This window comes from Miniopterus natalensis, chromosome X (assembly GCF_054644295.1).
Source record: "Miniopterus natalensis isolate mMinNat1 chromosome X, mMinNat1.hap1, whole genome shotgun sequence".
Taxonomy (NCBI): Eukaryota; Metazoa; Chordata; class Mammalia; order Chiroptera; family Miniopteridae; genus Miniopterus; species Miniopterus natalensis.
The window spans coordinates 44,071,797-44,090,025 of NC_142103.1; the positions used below are offsets into that span (position 1 = coordinate 44,071,797).

General features: G+C 31.9%; 1 protein-coding gene across 1 annotated transcript in view; it reads right to left on the reverse strand.

Moving 5' to 3' along the window:
- The window catches only part of LOC107530620 (uncharacterized), a 307,335-nt gene that overhangs the window by 170,731 nt on the left and 118,375 nt on the right, over window positions 1-18,229 (reverse strand). Inside the window, exon 4 of the mRNA XM_087813362.1 lies at window positions 16,658-16,747. Coding sequence (XP_087669488.1) covers window positions 16,658-16,747 — 90 coding nt within the window. The remainder of the gene's footprint in view (window positions 1-16,657; window positions 16,748-18,229) is intronic.

Consider the following 18,229-nt stretch of genomic DNA (forward strand, 5'->3'; position numbering starts at 1 on the left):
TGGACATTTTTCTGGCAGATGCAAAAAGGTAGAAATGAAACCTATTTAATAGCAAATATATCAATCAGAAAAGGTTCTAAAAAGTAGTTTCAATAGGAAAAAACTAAACCTTAATGATATTCTAATTATTATTTTACTTATAATTTTCATTACACAAACATTTCTTATTTCCAGTGGAGCTTTTGCAATAAACACCATATTTGGAAAAGAAAAAGACTTGAATATGGAACTATTTGTCCCTTGTTAATGTCTGAAATTTCTAAAGCTTACTTTAATTTTCCAGAGGAGTCAGTCAAAGAAGGTATATTATTGACTCTTCCTCTGGAAGTGGAATAGCTGCTTTGCTATCCAAGGCTGCACTTGCCTGAGCACAAATATGTGAGTAGCAACTATTTGTATAACTGAGAAGCAGTGCCCTAGTGGAAACAGGTGTCTTGTAACACCATTTGCATGGCATTATATAAATGTGCTAACTTCTGACCTTTCATCCATAGACAGTAGTCTACTGATGGGAGTCAGTGTCCCTCTTTGTATTGGGAGATTTAAAATTCCCTGCCCACACAGAAGTGAATCACTATTTCCCATTTGGGCCCTGTCACCGTTTTCTCTTTCCTGCGCAGCAGTTTAAGAAAACAAACACTTGGCATTAGTCCCATGAGCTGAGAAACTGGAAGGGAAAGAAATCAGAGGGCATTTGGGATATTGAATCATCAGGGTTGAAGTAGATGGGTCATATGTTTTCTTGATCAATTCTAGGTCATTGGGACTTCCAGTAGAACCTAAATAAAATGTCACTCAAGGGGAACAAATAATATATTAATTAAACCTGAACTTCTTGGGAAAACACAAGTGACAGATAGCAAAATGTGATATTTTGTCAAAATAAAGATTGCTACTACAATTTGAGGATTAAAAATAGCAGTGTTCAGGAAATATATTTTTATAAAAGAAGTAAACATTTTAGGGAGGGGTAATCTCCTATGGTATTTACACATCAGATGAAGTATCTACTATGATTTTATCTTCATACTGATAAATTCTTCTGAGACATTCACACTACCTATTAGTACCCACCCAGTCCTATAAAAGCTTCAGAAAGTAATTTTGTCACTTTTAAAAATTTCTCTTGTTACTAATGAGGAGCCAACATCTGCTCTCAGCCAGGAACTAATTTTATGTCATAAGATACTTCGTCTTTCTGAACCACAGGATTAGCATTCATATTAGAAGGGGATTATTTTCTAAGGTGGTAAATATGGACACTTCCAGATATTGGATGCTATAGGATTTATTGAGCATCTACTATGAGTTGGGCAGTTTGATTCAATAACACATTTGCTTTCTACTCTCAAAAAATCTATAATGGGGTTAAAATATTAGATTAACCAATATCTGTGAATAATTGATGAGAATAAGGTTTTATAAACATGCTAGCTTCTACTTAAAAGGAACAGTTTTATTATTAAAAGCAAAAATATATATTGGCTTTTATTGAACCAAAGCGTATGCAAAAGCATCTTCAAATGACTATTCCAGCTGGGAAATTTCACTAAATTATTGGAGTGAGGCTATTTAAATATTTAAATTCCAGAGAGTCAGTTAAAATTTCTAATATAATAGAAGTTAACTCTTTAGTAGATTATAAAATATAAGTGGTTTAAAATTACAGTACTAGGTCATATGGATTCACAACCACTTTGGCTAACCATTTCCAGGGATTATGTATGCAATTAGATTCAACAGATTATGCACTGACTCAGACTGCTACTTGCAAGTTACCAGCGAGATTCATTTCATGTAATATTTTGTAGGGCTCAGTCTTTGGAGTTATAATGGAACTTAGTGTAAAAATATATCATATTAAATATTCACCTTGTATACAAAACTTAATAGAAGGGCTTCTGTAAATGAAAACGGGGTAAATGGGTACATTTGAAAATCAACTTCACAAATTTGGTAATATCCAAACCAAATACATATGATAACTGTTTACTTAATAGATATTTAAAATCATATAGGTCCAAGAGGCTAACAAGACAGAACAATATTGCTACCTGGCTCACTAGGTTGTTGTTACACAGATTACAAGATATTTCAACCAACTATGAAATATTAAAGACAACATTTTTAGTAAGAGCTTTCATAATTGTTATGTCTTTCACCAAGGAAAATTAGTCATACCTATATGTGCAACAGAAAAAATTAAGTCCAATTTATGCTGGGAAATAACTGAAACAAATGAAATTAGTGGTGGAGGTGTGAAAAGAGTTGTTAACTGAGGAATTATTGCTATGTATAATAAGCATATTTTTGTCATACATGATAAGGGGATTAGTTAATATTTAAAAGAGCAAATATACTACAAGCTTTTTATGGAATTCTACTCCCATTCTATGACTATTGATTATCTAATTGTATTATCTATATTAATAAAGAGCTTCTTATCACCTCAAAATTCTCTCTGAGTTAGGACAAATACTTTTTCTCAAACTAAATTAATAAATGTCAGTTCTATGTTTTCTAACAAGTAAAAGCAGCTTTTGTGTGAAAAAAATGGCTAACCCATAATAATAGTAATAATGTTTTATTTATTTCCCTTTTTATTTTATTTTGATGCAGTAACAATTAGTGCAGTCAGAAGGTCAAAAATTATCTAAAGATCATCACCAAAAGGTATTGCTACTTAAAATAAAAAATAATATTCTAATACGCTTTTCTTCTATAGCAAAAAGCAAGGTTTGATGATCCCAAAGGAAAACACAAATTTGGTCTCTTTTTCAAAATCCATTGTCAGAATGAAAATTTATGTAATTTAATTAGATTCTGAGGTTAAATTGTAACAAAGAATGAAATTCAAACATGCACATTAACTTTCTCATTAAAGTTGTGAAAAATTTGAAATTTGAACAACTTGTACCACTATCTCCTGTAATAAAGATATGAGAATTTTGGGGGGGGGGGGGGGGGTTGAAGCAATCAAAATAATAAAAAAGTTACAAAATAGGCCTTTCAGGAAAGACTGAAGGAATCAGCTAACTTAATCAATAGGTAATTAAAAGCATATGAGGAGATATTTGATAAACTAATGGGAGCAGTGATCATGGCTTTCAAATCCAATAGAATTGGGTTTGAATGCCAATTCCACCACTTGTCTCCAAGATTTAGGGAATTTACTTAATGTCTTTGAATCTCTAAAATGGAAGTGATAACAATTCCCTTATAGGATTAGTTATTGACTTAATTGATTTAACACAATCTGACTCAGAGTGGACAATGACATATTGTTTGAAAATGAGTTTTAATTATTCAATACAGAATTGCATATGTAGACTGTGCTCAAAATAGGTTTAGCTGAAAAGAAACAAGGGTACTTTCTCACTATAGATAAGTCACTTAGACAAGATGAACATTCAGACTCATTTATAAAATGTAGGAGTTGAATTATATGATTTCCCAAGGCAGTAATTTATTATATTTTAAATAGCTGCTCTAAGAAATTTCCAATTTAAATGATATTAAGATTCTGTAGCAGATAAATTATTCTAATGTTAGCTAAAAGTGTTTCAAGGCTGTGGCTCTCAATGCTTACTGTATATTAGAATTGAGTGCCTTTAAAAATGCATAATCAGAGGGGAGAGGGGTTTGTGAGGCTGGGTGAAAAAGATGAAGGGATGAAGCAAAACAATAACAATAAAACAACAAAGGAAGAAACAAAAAACCTCATATACAGAGACAACAGTATGGTGATTACCAAAGGGAAAGTGGGGTAGGGGAAGGTAGAAAAGGGTAAAGGGGTGATAAATGGTAATTGATGGAGATTTGACTTGGGGTGGCAAACACACAATATAATATACAGATGATGTATTATATATAGAATTTTACACCTGATACCTATATAATTTTATTAACTAATGTCACCTCAATAAATTCAATAAAAAAGTAAAAAAAAAAAAAATACTGAAACCCAAAAGTTAAATTAAAATCTTTGTGGAGTACAGCTCTGAGTGTCAATGTTTCTTTAAAGTTGCACAATGTAGTCAGGGTTGTAGTCAGGATTGTGAACAACCACCTTAAAGGAAAGTTATAAGTATAAATGATACATATAGTGTAAAGGAAGTTAAGAGTAGATTCAGGAAGAATCCCAAGCTAAGCACCTCTCAAAATTTTTCATCCAATTTCCTTACCCAAAATCTATTCTTTTATTCCCATCTGTCTGGATATAACATGACCTCTTCAAACTCAATTTGTTAAAAATTTAATTCATTTCCATTCATTAATACCTGTTCTTTAGCATGATTTTCATATTTCTGTTAAGGAAATCTCCAGTTTCTCAAGATGAAAATCCCTGTATGAAATTTAAATTTAAGACTTTCTCTTTTATTATACATCTGCATGTTCTCTCTTTCTCTCTGCTTCTCTCTCCTCCTCCCTCCCTTTCAATTTCTATTTTACCTTTAAAAATCATTAACCCAGAAAAGCCTCCTCTGACTTCCTCAAATTTAGGTTAGATGCCACACTATATGTATTCATAGACCCTTGTCCTTTCTTCCATAGGATTTAATATTGATTCAATTTTAGGTTTATCTGTGTGTTCTGTTACTCAATGTCTCTTTGTAATGTTAGAATGTGAAATCCATGACGGCATTTTTTTTTTACTATTCATCTTTAAAAACAACATAAAGTGCCTAGCACACAATAAGCACTCAATAAATAATTGTTGCATAATGAAAAGTAGAAAAAAAAAAGAGAGATGAGAAGTTTGTTTCTACTTGGGATAAGTGGTAATTAGCAAAACTAGATTGGTCTAGTCACATGGACCAAAGCTCATTCAATGTCCTTCAGTGCCTTTACTTTAACATACCCTCAACATTAAAAATATATATATTCTGTCTTTTGTTTTTGTGGGATTGAGCTCAGGTTACATTGATGTCTCTCCCCTGTTGCAATAATTATTACTGAATATAATCTGTCTTTACCACATTTAACAGGTGTCCAGCTTTGTCTTTGACACTATAACTATTTTTCTTGGAAAATAGCAGTTAAAGGCCTATTTCTGAATTTTGTATTTTGAAGAATATTTCAGGAAACCGTTAATATTATCATTATCTTTGGAATCACTATTATTGACAGTAAACACTGACTAGTACTTGAATTAAAACTCCTTTACTGACAAAGATTTGTTCTGAAAATTTCAAATATACTCAACAGAAGTGAAGACCAAAATAATATAACCATAAACTATGCTGCAAGAATAAATCTTATGAATTATCTCTGGTAATACCCTATAAAAACCTGGCAATCTATTAGCATTCTCCATATTATTTTATTATGGAGGGTTCTTAGTAACATATTGTATTATTATTTGTCCAAAGCCTTTGATAGCTGAAAAACTGGAGATATGCAGGTTGCCTTAAAATTACAAGAGTGCTTAACATGTTGGTAAATTCTAAGAGAAATATTTTTAAGAAAATAAATGTTGGTTGGCTTGATGGGCTATAGAACAAGATAGTGTGCTGCAATTGTATAATAAAAGTTATAAATTTAAATATTATTAAAATCAAAATGAAAAGGACATTTACTTTGAAATGCCATCCGGTGTCTGGTCATTATTACACAGTTTATAAAAAACTTCTTGATAGCATGGGTTACTTACACTTTAACCCATTTTCATCTGACAAAAAACCCTAGGGAAAAGTAGGTTTTAGAGAGAAAAATTAGCAGTATATGGTATTTTAAAAAATTACTCCATTGGAATTCAATGCATTCAGAAAAAGTAAAAATGGAAAAAACTCTCGATCTTTGTTTTATATCCATTGCACACACTCATGTATGGCCTGTTTGTTTTTCTAAAATGTAAAAACAATGAAAGTATTCATTGTTAGTTCTAAGACAACAATAAGATTTTTCCTAGTTCACTATTGTCCAAAATATATAAAACCAATTTTCTCTCTTGCACCAGAAAGTTCCTGCTCACAACCCCCAGATTAAAATGGCTCAAAATCATTAAGGCATTTGTTAATTTTATTTAAAATAAAATTATCAGACAAAAAATAGCTGTTTTGGAATCAACTAAATATTTCTACTTAGCTCCAGAAGCATTTGGGAAAAGTTATCTTAGGGTATAGGAACATAACTTCATTATTGATATTGACTGAAATTTGTTTGTTGTTGGTTAACATTTATTAATGCTGGAAAAATGGTGATGCTACAACACCATCATTTCCTAAGTCAGATAATCTATCATAACTGTTATAGGATAGAGGCTAGGAAAGTTTCAAGGCAGGAGGAATAGGGAAACTGAGGCAGGAAAATTAAACAAAGCCAAAAAGTTCTGCAGGCCACTTGTATGTAGCAAGACCTTACCTTGAGAACAAAGGGTTAAAACCTCTCCTTCTCACAAAAGAATGGAAAGGAGGGGGAAGGGAAGGGGGAGAGGAGGAGTCTTAATTCAGACAATTCAGAAAGACAATTTAGAGTGAATCTTCCGGAAGTTGTTAAAAGAGCAAGGAGGAGGGGAAAAGAATGCCTGCCCTTTGTTTAAACAGTGAAGTCAGTGGTCTTGCATGTGTCAAGATAAAGTTACCAGGTACTTCTCATAAATTGTGGGAAAACTATAACAAAGAGTTTACCTGTACCAGGATATCTGGCAGAGGAATTTTTTATACCATATAGACAAGAGGGTATATAAGGCAGAAATCCTCATCCTGTTTGCTCTTCAGATTAGCTGAGAACCTTTCTGTGCTTCATAAACCAGATGTATAGATTTGCTAGCCTTGTTTCGTTGATAAATGTGTATGTTTTATTTTTTTTAATTCATTTGCTTTACTGTTTTAATAAATTCATTTCATCACAACGCAATCAAGGTCTCTCATATAAAATTATTTATATGAGAAGACAAGAACCGAGAGAGGTTGGGAACAGCGCTCTCCCATTGACTCGGGAGGCTGTCTGATAACACCTCTCTGGTATCTGAGAGGTGCTTGTCACAATAACCGCATAGAATGTTATTCTCTACAAACTAGTACTAATTGCTCATTTTGAGATGAATTATTGGACACTCGTTTGGTTTACCCACCCTCAAAATAATACTTTCATTGCCTGTTATGATTTTTTTACCATCCAAAAGATATTCATGAAGGGATTCATTTAGAATGACCACATGATCAAGAAATTAAAGGCTGATGTTTTTGCCAGTTAAAATAACAATTATTTTACTTCCTAGTTCTTTGTTAGGCTGTGAACTCCTTGAGAGATGGGGCACATTCTCATTATCAAGCAGAATGCCTGGTACATAGTAAAAACTCAAAACAAGATTTCTGAATGAATCACTGAATCAGTCAATGAGTAAAAAAGTTGTTCTATTCTTACTCTAGTGTACACTAATTTGAGGCAAAATAAATTTCATCTCACATTTTTTTTTTTACTTCTATACAAGCTCATCATGTTTGTTTATCAAATTGTGAGGACCCACCAAGACAGAGGCAGGCCCCTAGGCCCCGGGGCAGCACAAAAGGCATACATGAGTGACTCAGTAAACTGCAGAGGGTGGAGGCAGTTCCAGGAATTAACTTAAATGGGTGGGTTTGACAAATACCAGGTGCACTCAAGCTTCAGGCGCCTGTGGTTGAGAAACATCCTGAGCCCACCCTTCCTAAAGAATTTACAACCCTTGCAAGGAAATGATTGCTTGGTCACTGTAACCTTATATAAGCCTGTTGTAAATTTGGATCAGGGTTCGAGTCAGAATTCCACTGCATTGGATACGACCGAACCCCAGCTAGCTGGAATAAAAGTCCCTTTTGCTGTTACATTATCAGCTCTGGAGTGATTGCCTTTCCACCGCATAGGGGATCTGATTCTCGGACATAACAAAGTCTAAATATTTATAGATTTACAATAAATTTCTATTTCAAAGGTAGTCAAATCACAATTAGATTTCTCTTCAGAAAAAATAATTATTCCTCTAGAATATTTGCACATTTATTTTGTTTCTTGAATATATGCTACCAATGGTGTCTATCCTCTCAGATATTTTTATATATAGGTTTATTTATTTTTTTGATAGCCAGTTCTGGATTTTTTCATTTTTTTTTTTAAAATAATAACAAATATTTAATGGTAATGATTGGAAAAAGGAAATTTGGGGATACATATGTTTTTTTGGGTTTTTTTGTTTGTTTGTTTTAATATGTATAATTTTTATTTTTGTTTAAAGTATTTTTTTATTAGTGGAAAATAAGCAATAACTTTGCAGGTGATAGGCAAAATTTCTTCTTACTTTTCCTTTTTTGATTGAGGTAAAAATTCCTGTATTTCATGTTTATACTAATTTTCTTTTAAAAATTTTAATGTTTGTTTTTTATTTTAATTTTTTTAAATTTTAAATTTTAATTTTTATTTTACAGATGTCCCCTTTTAAACCCCACTGATCCCCTCCACCCCACATCCATCCCACCCCAGGCCTTCCCCACACCAATGTCCGTGTCCATGGGCCATGCCCATAAACAGACAAATTCCCTGATTAATCTCTCCCCACCCAAACCCCCCTCCCTGCCTTCTGAGATCCCTCAGTTTGTTCCACGCTTCTATGTCTCTGGATTCACTTTGTTCACCAGTTTATTTTGTTTATTATATTCCACATATAAGTGAGATCATGTGGTACTTGTCTTCCTCTGACTGGCTTATTTCATTTAGCATAATACTCTAGTTCTCTCCATGTTGTGCCAAAGGCTAAAAGGTCCTTCCTCTTTACAGCTGCATAGTATTCCATGGTGTAAATGTCCCACAGCTTTTTTATCCACTCATCTACTGATGGGCATTTGGGCTCTTTCCAAATCTTAGCTATTGCAAATTGTGCTGCTATGAACACAGGGGTGTATAAGTACTTTGCAATGGATGTTTCGGGTTCCTTAGGATATATTCCTAGAAATCAATTTTAAAATTGATCCTTATGTAATTTCATTTATATTTCTACTTTTTAAAGGGAACTAAGCAGGTAAATTGTTGAAATGCACTATATACAACAATCTATTAATAGATGAAGCATTAGAATGTTTACTAGGGTTCTCTTTGTAATAACTGATAGTGCTATCTCTCATTTTTATTGAGCATTTCCTACATGCTAAACATATTACAGTTTATCTGCACAATAACCTTATTGGGTATGATTAACTCCTTTATACATCTGAGGAAACTAAGAACAGTTAAATAGCTTGAACAATGTTATGTGGCTTCAAACTTATCTATTACAACCTCTTTATTTTTACAAATGAATATCTGAAGTTGTATGGGGTTCAATTAATTGAAAGGTCACATAGCTAGTATATGATAGAACCAAGACTTCAATCTACATTTCATGACTCCTACTGAAGTACTCTGAAATTTAAACAATCATGTTTCACATTATTCAGCTATTGTAGAATTTACAGACTTTAGCTAAATAATTTCTCTGCCTTCTTTTTCTATACAAATGTTTAATCATAGTTGAGTTTTGACTTGTGGGAGAAGTCTTCATGGAAATATAGATTAGAAGTCATCAGCATATGACAAGAGTTAAAAACCACTGGAGTTTCTTTAGGTAAAATGAAAGAGTGTGCTTCTCAAACATTGGCCTGCATCAGAATTACTGAGAGTTTATAAAAAAAAAAAGAAATCGCACATTCCTGAGCCTTCCCTACAAATTCTGATTAGGAAGGTGTGGGGGTACAGTTCAGTAACTTTAATTTTTAACAAGTGTCTCTAAGTAATTCTGATATATGTAGTTAAAAGACCATACCTTGAGAAACACTGAGGCAGAGGAAGCTGAGGGGGAAAAAATGCCCCAGGACAAAGTATGGAAGAATTACAACATTTATGGAATAAAAAAATCTGAATCCAATCAAGGACACTGAGAATAAAGTCCAGATAACTTGGAGAAGAATCCAGAGAGTTTGGTGTCATAAAAGTCGATGGAAGAAAGAGGTTCAAAGAAGCAGTGATCAACTCAGGGAAATGTTGCAGATAAATTAGATGAGGATAGAAGTTTAAGTAGAGTAATGAGAACAGAAGCATGGTTTCTGTGGGTTGAGTAGTGGATGCGAGGTAAGCAATTGATAACATAGATTGTCATTTTAGGAATCTTTGCTTAGCAGTAAAGGAAAAAGTCAATGAAATAGTTAAAGGATAAGACAGAATCAAGGACTGTTTTATTTTGGGGGATGGGAGAGATTTGGGTAAGAATACAGATAGAATGAAATGAGTAGCTGAGAAGAAAAGTTAAGAGGTAAATGAAAATGAAAAGAAACAAGGTACTGAAAGAAATTAGAAGATAAGATGACCATGCTTAGAAAGGAGAAACAAGTCCTCCTCTGTACCTAGAGGGGTGGAAATAAGGTTGCCTGTGGATAAGAATAATTTTGAAGGTTTGAGTGCAAGAAGCTGAAGTTCTAATCTTTTGCTTTACTTATTTTGAGTCAAAAGTACAATTATATTCATACAAATTTAAAACTGTTTTACCTCTCTGATGAAATTAACCATTTAACTTATGAAAAATCCATATTTATCTCCAGTCATTGTTTTGCCTTAAAATCTACTAGTCTAACAGTCCAAATTTATTTTGTTAATTGCATGGTATATCTTTTTCCATCATTTTACTCTCAAATATTTCATATTTTTTTACACTGTAGGCATATCTTTTGTAAGCAGCTTATAGTTGGGATTTTTCTACCTACAGTAACATTCTTTTTTCGTTTACTTTGAGCATTTAGTTTAACTTGAATGCTATTTCTGATATATTTGAGTTTAAGTCTACTTAACCTTGCGACTTGATTTCCATTATTCATGCTTACTTTTTTTCTTATTTTTGCTTCTCCTGTTTTGTCTTCATTTAGGCTGTCATTTCCAATTTCCCCCTATATAGCTTGATAGTTACATACTAATTTATTATTCTTTTAGTGGTTACTACAAGCACTCATGGCTTACCGAAGTACTTTTTCACTTCCTGGATAGTGCAAGAATCCAGAGTACTTGAACTCTATTTACCCTCCTCCTTCCTTATCTGTTACCATTGTAATGAGTTTCAATTGTATATATTTAAAACCCCATATTATTATTGCTATTATTATCATTTTACCCAGTCAATAACCATTCATATTTACGTACATATTTACCATTTTTGTTGCTCTTCATTCTTTCCTCCAGCTTCATCTGGAATTATCTTTCTTCTGCTGAAGAGCACCTTTGAGTTAGGTGTGCTGGTAAGAAAGTCTCAGCTCTGTTTGTCCAAAAGTTTTAATTTCACTCTCATTTTTGAAGGGTAGTTTTATGAGAAATTGATGTCTAAATTGGTAGTTATTTTCTTTTAGCATGTTCAGTTCACTTTTTGAAAACAGTATTCCATTTTCTTTGGGCTTACATTGCTTTACAGTCTAGGTTTCCTTCTTCTCCCAGATCCTCGACCCATATTTTTCACTGATTGTTTTTTCTTTAATACTTTTAAAGATTTTAAAATTTGTCAAGCTTTTCTGGTTGTTTTCAGCCAGGAAAGTTAAAATACCAAGTTCACACAAAATACCAATACTGGAGGTATTCCCAGGAAGTTCATAACTGATTGGCCCAATATTTTTGCTGCAGGGACTAGTGAGGCCAAAGCTGAGATTCAAAAGAGGCTGGAGTTGCATAGGGGGCCTTTTTTGGAAGTAAGGAGATTTTGAATTTGCTTCTCAGAAAAGACAGCTGACCACAGATGATTAAATAAGTGATATTGCCAATATGGCTGAACTTGATAGATAGCAGTGACAAGCAGGGATAGAAAGTTGTATAATGTATCTGGGGCTCAATTTCTAATTTTAAATAGGGGTATGATAATAGTTATTTTCCTTTCTATTACAGACTCATCTTAAGGATCACATGAGATGATAGTATGCATTTCAAAAGAAACAATAGATGTAAAAATATACTATGAGGTGGTATAAATATTGGCTATTTATAAACATGCAGATTTTAAAAAATTGAATAATATATACTAAACTTGAAATGATATTTTCTTATTCAAAAGAACAAGGTGTATGGAATTGTCTCCTCCAGGGTTTATTTTTAGCATCATTGACATCGTTTACATTTTCATTCATAGAATTAGCATTTACTGCCACTTTCCAAGGACTGGGGGATATATGTTCATGGAGGAAAGCTGAGAGTAGGCAAGTAAGTGATCATATCGCACTTAGAGCAAGTGAGAGAGAGGGCAGAAGTGAGATGAAGAAAGAAGAGGATCAAATAGGCAGGCAGGTACTTTTTGAGTTTCAGGTCTGTACTTACTTCTTTAAACCTGAGCTATTGTAAAGCATTTTCCTGATAAAGAAAATTTAGCACAGCCATCTCACCCAGACTAGCTACTGCTACTGAGAAGGCTAGCAGGGTTATTGGTCAAAGGATTACTGCATAAAGGTCCATTAAGTACACACAGCACACCTAGTGTCCAATTGCTGGCTTCTGGTTTTATCTCCTAGGTCCTGCCACTTGAATGGAAACAAGATGTCAGTCAAGTAGTTCTAGGCTTTTCATCCCAAGCAGAGATGAACCATTTAAGCTGGGCAATTTTGTAACATAGTTCATTATGTCCCATTGTCACATGTGAATAGATAGAATCTGAAACTTTGTTTCTCAAGGTAAAGGGCAGAGCCACTTTTTTGAGCTAAATGATACATTTTCATAATGTACTTTAGTGACATATTTTGGGAACACAAAACCCTCTTTATAGACGACCCATTTTTACCATGAAAATACCTTGTAGCCATTAAATATCTCAAAATACAGGCATGTATTTTAAATTCTGTTCTAGCTTTTCTTATAATTAGAAATAATTATACTATTAATTTATTTTAAAACTGAAAGCCTGTAAAGTGGCCTACTGGACTTTTTAAATGTTAACAGAAAAATTTTAGATATACTTTCCATTGATTTAGATAAATGCTTTTACTTCTTAGATTTATCCTTCTGTAAAGAATTAAGGCTAATTTTTTCTGCCATCTGATCATTCTGGGAAACTTTCTTCTACTGTTAATCAGTTTCCTCAACACGGTGTATTGTTTTACACCTACATATATGAATTAGAATGTTACGTATTATATTTCAAAAGTACAATTAAATTTTATGTCTTTTATTTTTGTTTTGGATTGCTGCTGCTGATACCCAAGAGTTGACATAGATGTCACAATTTCTTGAAACATGATAGATCTCAAAATCAACTCTAGTATCATTGAGTACTCATGGCATTGCAATGTTGCAAAGACTATACTTTGGGTGGTTGTCAAAAACAGAGGAAATCGTGAATGAAAAATCACACCATTTAATACAAATCTTAGATTGTAAAGAATTTATAGGCTATTACAATGAAAACTTATTTGGTCTTCACAATCCTCGATCAGATCAATGATTATAATTATCCACACACTAAGTGCACAAAAGGCATATGTAGTTGGGCATCTCAGATGAAAGATGAGTGTGATAAGATATTGGTAGAGATGATGCCGATGTGCCAGTACATTTCCCTGGACATGAAATGATGGTCCCAGATGGGAAAATTATTAGTTATTCTAATTGTGCTTGGTATAGGTTCACATTTGTGGGTATGTTCCTTTAGCCATCTGAATGAAAGCATCTCATAAACTTTTCACTCATCCCAAAAAGGTTGCAACTTTGTGGCCAGTGTTTAATATAATATAGCAAGAATAATTCAGGAAGCTCTCAAAGAGGGAAGGATACTACCTTGGTACATTCTTTGCTGACATGAAAGTCATATGTATATAGTATTTATTCTTTGTCCTCCAATGTAGTTTTCTTCTTTCATGTTACTTGTGTCTATGGAGTTAGAAGAACTGTTAAAGATAAGGAGTGGAGCCAGAGAGAAGTATGCAAAGGGAAAAAAACCATGCCTAACCCCAGAGATAGATTTACCATGAAGCCAATGAAGCTTAAATTTTAGAGACTCTCATTTGTACAAGACTCTTCCAAGGCCCCAAGGGTATTTTATGTTTGTAATATTTGTCATATTTTTAAAATTTATAATTTGTTGTGGTTTTCCTCATTCCAAATTTCAATTTGTGTATAATTTTATATTTTCTTAAAAGAAAGGCCCTCAAACAATATAAGATTCAGGCTCTTTAAAACCTGGTCCTCTCCATTAAGTATGCCTCAGCAATAGTAGATTGGGATACTTTTATTTCACATCCTTCAAACTCTTAACACCCCCCTAATATATCAAAATCTATAGCTATAAAACAAACATTTTGAGGAAAATCAATAATTCTTAATCCATTTCCATGTTAGGAATTAATCACTAGGCAGAATATAAACACTAGTTTATGATTTCTTTGAGGGGCCACTATGGGAAGAAATAAAATAGTGGTCCAGTTAAACCATATTAGATTCATAGGGCCTGTGAAACGACATTAGATTCATAGAGTTATAAGTGACCTCATTTGTCATTCACTTGAGCCTGGCATTTTACATAGAAATTGATGTTCAGAGAGGAAATATGACTTGTTCGTTTATATGTAGGTTTATCAGTGGTAAAGTGGGGATTTCAAGAAAATTAATCCTATACTATTTCTAATATTGCTCCAATTTATTTGCTCCCTCTTTTATGGAAATTTATTTCTTAACATGTTTTGGATTTGTATATTTTACATAATAAGGTTAATATTCTATCTGACTCTACAACTGAGAGTCAAATTATTATTCAATATTTTAAATAATTACTTTGTGTACTTCATCATTAGCACATAATTTCACATTCTTTTTGCATGCAGTTTACAGTTTAATGACATCCCATCCTTAATACAATTGAACAATAAGGTAATAGCTTATCCATTTTTTTCAGGTCATTAACTATTTCAACCCAAATAATTCTGTATTAAAAATCTCTATCTTTTTTCTTTCATTAAATCATTATTCTAAGATTAGGTTTTCTGTGCTGCTGCAATACTACTTTGTTATGTTTTCATGTTAACAATAAAGTAATACTGGAAAACAGATAAAAGTGATTTTAAAAATACAAGCATGGCATTTAATAGCTTTAGATAATAGCTTTTAAATTTTTTCATATTAAAATTTTTGTTGTTGGAGCAAGTGTGAAAGTCATTTTCCCTCTGTTTAAGGAGATGTAAGTCATAACTACATTACTTTTTAAAAAGACTAGAAACTCACATAAATACTAAGGTAAATGCAATCATATTGTGATTGGGGTAAAATAATGCATTTAAACTATGCAACTGACTTCACTGGTAATCTCCAGGCTCATTTCTGAATTTAAAAATTCCTTATCTCAATGCAGTGTGAAAATATTTACAATAACTTTGAACATATATGTGTAAGTAATATAAAATGCACATAAGTTACCACTAAGACCCCAGTGTCCAAATGGACAAGGATTATGAACAGGCAATTCAGCCAAAAATGAAAATAAAAATGGCTAATACATATGACAATGGGAAAAGTTAATCACTAATTGTAAGAGAAATAAAATATGACCAGGATTATTACTATTTTTTCACCTAGATAATTCAATAGTAAAAGTATAATGAAATGGTTATGCATGTATGCTGCTGGTGTAGTATCTTTAGTATCTCTACTATAAACTGACATAACCCTTTATGACAGGAATTTTTTAATTATAGTAAAAATCTTAAAAATGTTAATAGCCATTGGACCAGTAATTCCAATTCTAAGCTTGAAAAGAAGCCTTTATGCATGAAGACGCACAATTATGTATATCAAAGTAGTATCTATAATAGTAATAGCAAGAACTTGAAATAATTTGAATGGCAACAATAAAGAAGCTATCGAATAAATTATGTTCATATGATAAAATTATATATATATGTATATATATTATATGTATGTCACAATTGTATAAGCAAAATATGAAGAGAAGAAACATTGAAAGAAAATATACAAATATTGTTAATGGTTAAAAAATTCAAGTGCATTTCTATATTTTCCACATTTCATATAATGAGCAGTTATTACTTTCAAATTAGAAAAAAATAATTTTAATAATAAAGATAAAGAAATGGAGAAAAAGTAGAAACATATATAGCATATAAGAAAAATGTCCAAGCAATTAAATATATACTAAAACAAAACTGAGGTTTTATTTTACAATTCTAGCAGGAATAAGAAAAAGAAATAAAACTCAATACTGGTGAAAATATATTTAATTTGGTAGAATTCTTCCATTAGATAATTTGATAATGCAAATAATCTTAAAATAATGGTACACGCTGTCCCTACAATCATCACAATCATAGGAATATATTCAAGGAAATTATTTGAATGGTTAAAAATAATTATACTTACAAATATAATTATATCAGCTTTACTTTTAACACCTGAAAACTGGTGGCAATCTAAATAATCCAACAATAATTAAATGATTAAATAAATTATGGTATATAAATTCAGTGGTATATAATATAGTCACTTAAAATTAATATAATGACTATATGGATTGCAATATGTGACTATACCATCTTATATACTGTATACACTGAGAAACACTGGGAGGAAACCTCCCAAAACCCATAAATGATTGGTGTGCTAGAGAGGATTTGATTGACATTTACAAATATTTTCTAAATTCTTTATACCAATGAGAAATCTTTTTTAAAAAAATGCTTACCACTTGCACCCTAGGTGGCATCTCTTCTGGTCCTGTAAGTTCAGGTGGCAGAGCAATTATATAATGACACATTTTAGTCATATCCTTGCACTAGAAAAAAAGAAAACAAAGGAAAAATAGTCATGACATTAATATCAACGTCATAAACCCAGTTCTAATATTTAATTTCCATAATGTTCATGTACTTGTATTCAAATTTATATTCAGGAAAAGATATTAAAGATATACATGATTCACCAACAGGATGAAATATGTACATTTTTTTGTATGCAGAGTGAGTCAAGTGTTTAGCATCAAAGTACAAAACTGTGTAATTTTTTAGGTAGTCTCAATTGTGGTGTAGGCAACATGCAGATGAGTGAAAAGAAGTAATAGATTTTGAATGTTCATTTGTTTATACATATATATGTTTATATATATATTATACATATATGTTTACAGTTGTTCATGTGGAAAATGATACAATAATCAATAAATAATAATACAAGAATAAATTCTGTGCTTTGAGTACTCAGAACTGCAAACTTACTTTTGCACACCCCTGTATATTCACAGAACTTTCAGGAAAGTCAGAAGAGCCTAAGAGTTTAACTATTTCCCAGAATTGCAACCACAGGGAAACAGTGTAAATATTAAAAGTACTTATCGTGACTTCCACAAATATCTATTTACTGTGGATTCATTTCAAAATGCACTTTAGGCATGAATTTCTTTATATCCTGTATATATATATATGTGGTCAGGGAACATATTGTCATTTTCCTTAAATATGGTAAACTCTCTAAAGAAAATTTGAACTGTGTGAATTTTAATATTTTGATACAACAGAATTTTATTCTAAAATGTCAGTAAGAGTTTAGGGAAGGAAATTAAAACATTAAATAAAAGGAAAGAGTTATAAATAATGGCCCATTAACCTACTTATCTACTAGTAAATCTCATGGGGGGAATTGTAACTTATACATAATTCTGAATCCTTATCACTTAGCTCAGTTTCAAATACAGAGTAGAACTACATAAATATTTATTGTTGATGAGTATAAGGGAAGAAAAGCAATTCTCAAATTTATCCAAGCAATACGTAAAATGATTACATTTAACATTGGTTTCAGGTAAGAGGATCATGAGAAAACACAGTGATTTAAATGGTTAAAGAGCAGCCATTCTGATGTACACCTGAAACCAATGCAAAATAATATTGAAAATAAACTATTTTTTAGAAAAAATGAGGTGTCTCATCATATTTAGACAATTTAGATAAAATACAAAGAAAAATAAATGTTTAAAGAACAAAATAGATTCTAATCTTAATGACTTGAAAGAATCTACAGATAAAACTACATAACCGTGCTGGTACCATATGCATATTTTATCACTGGTAAATATGTAAGTTGCTATGTACATTTAAAGTGCAAAGTTATAAATATGGCATAGGTTATACATACATTCATTGGTTGATTTTTTTAACCCCAAGTCTGAAAATATTTTGAGTTGGATATTATCTTAAATAAAATCTAGTCCAATCTTTTCAATTTGAGATGAGGAAAATGAGGGTGATACAACATAAGATTT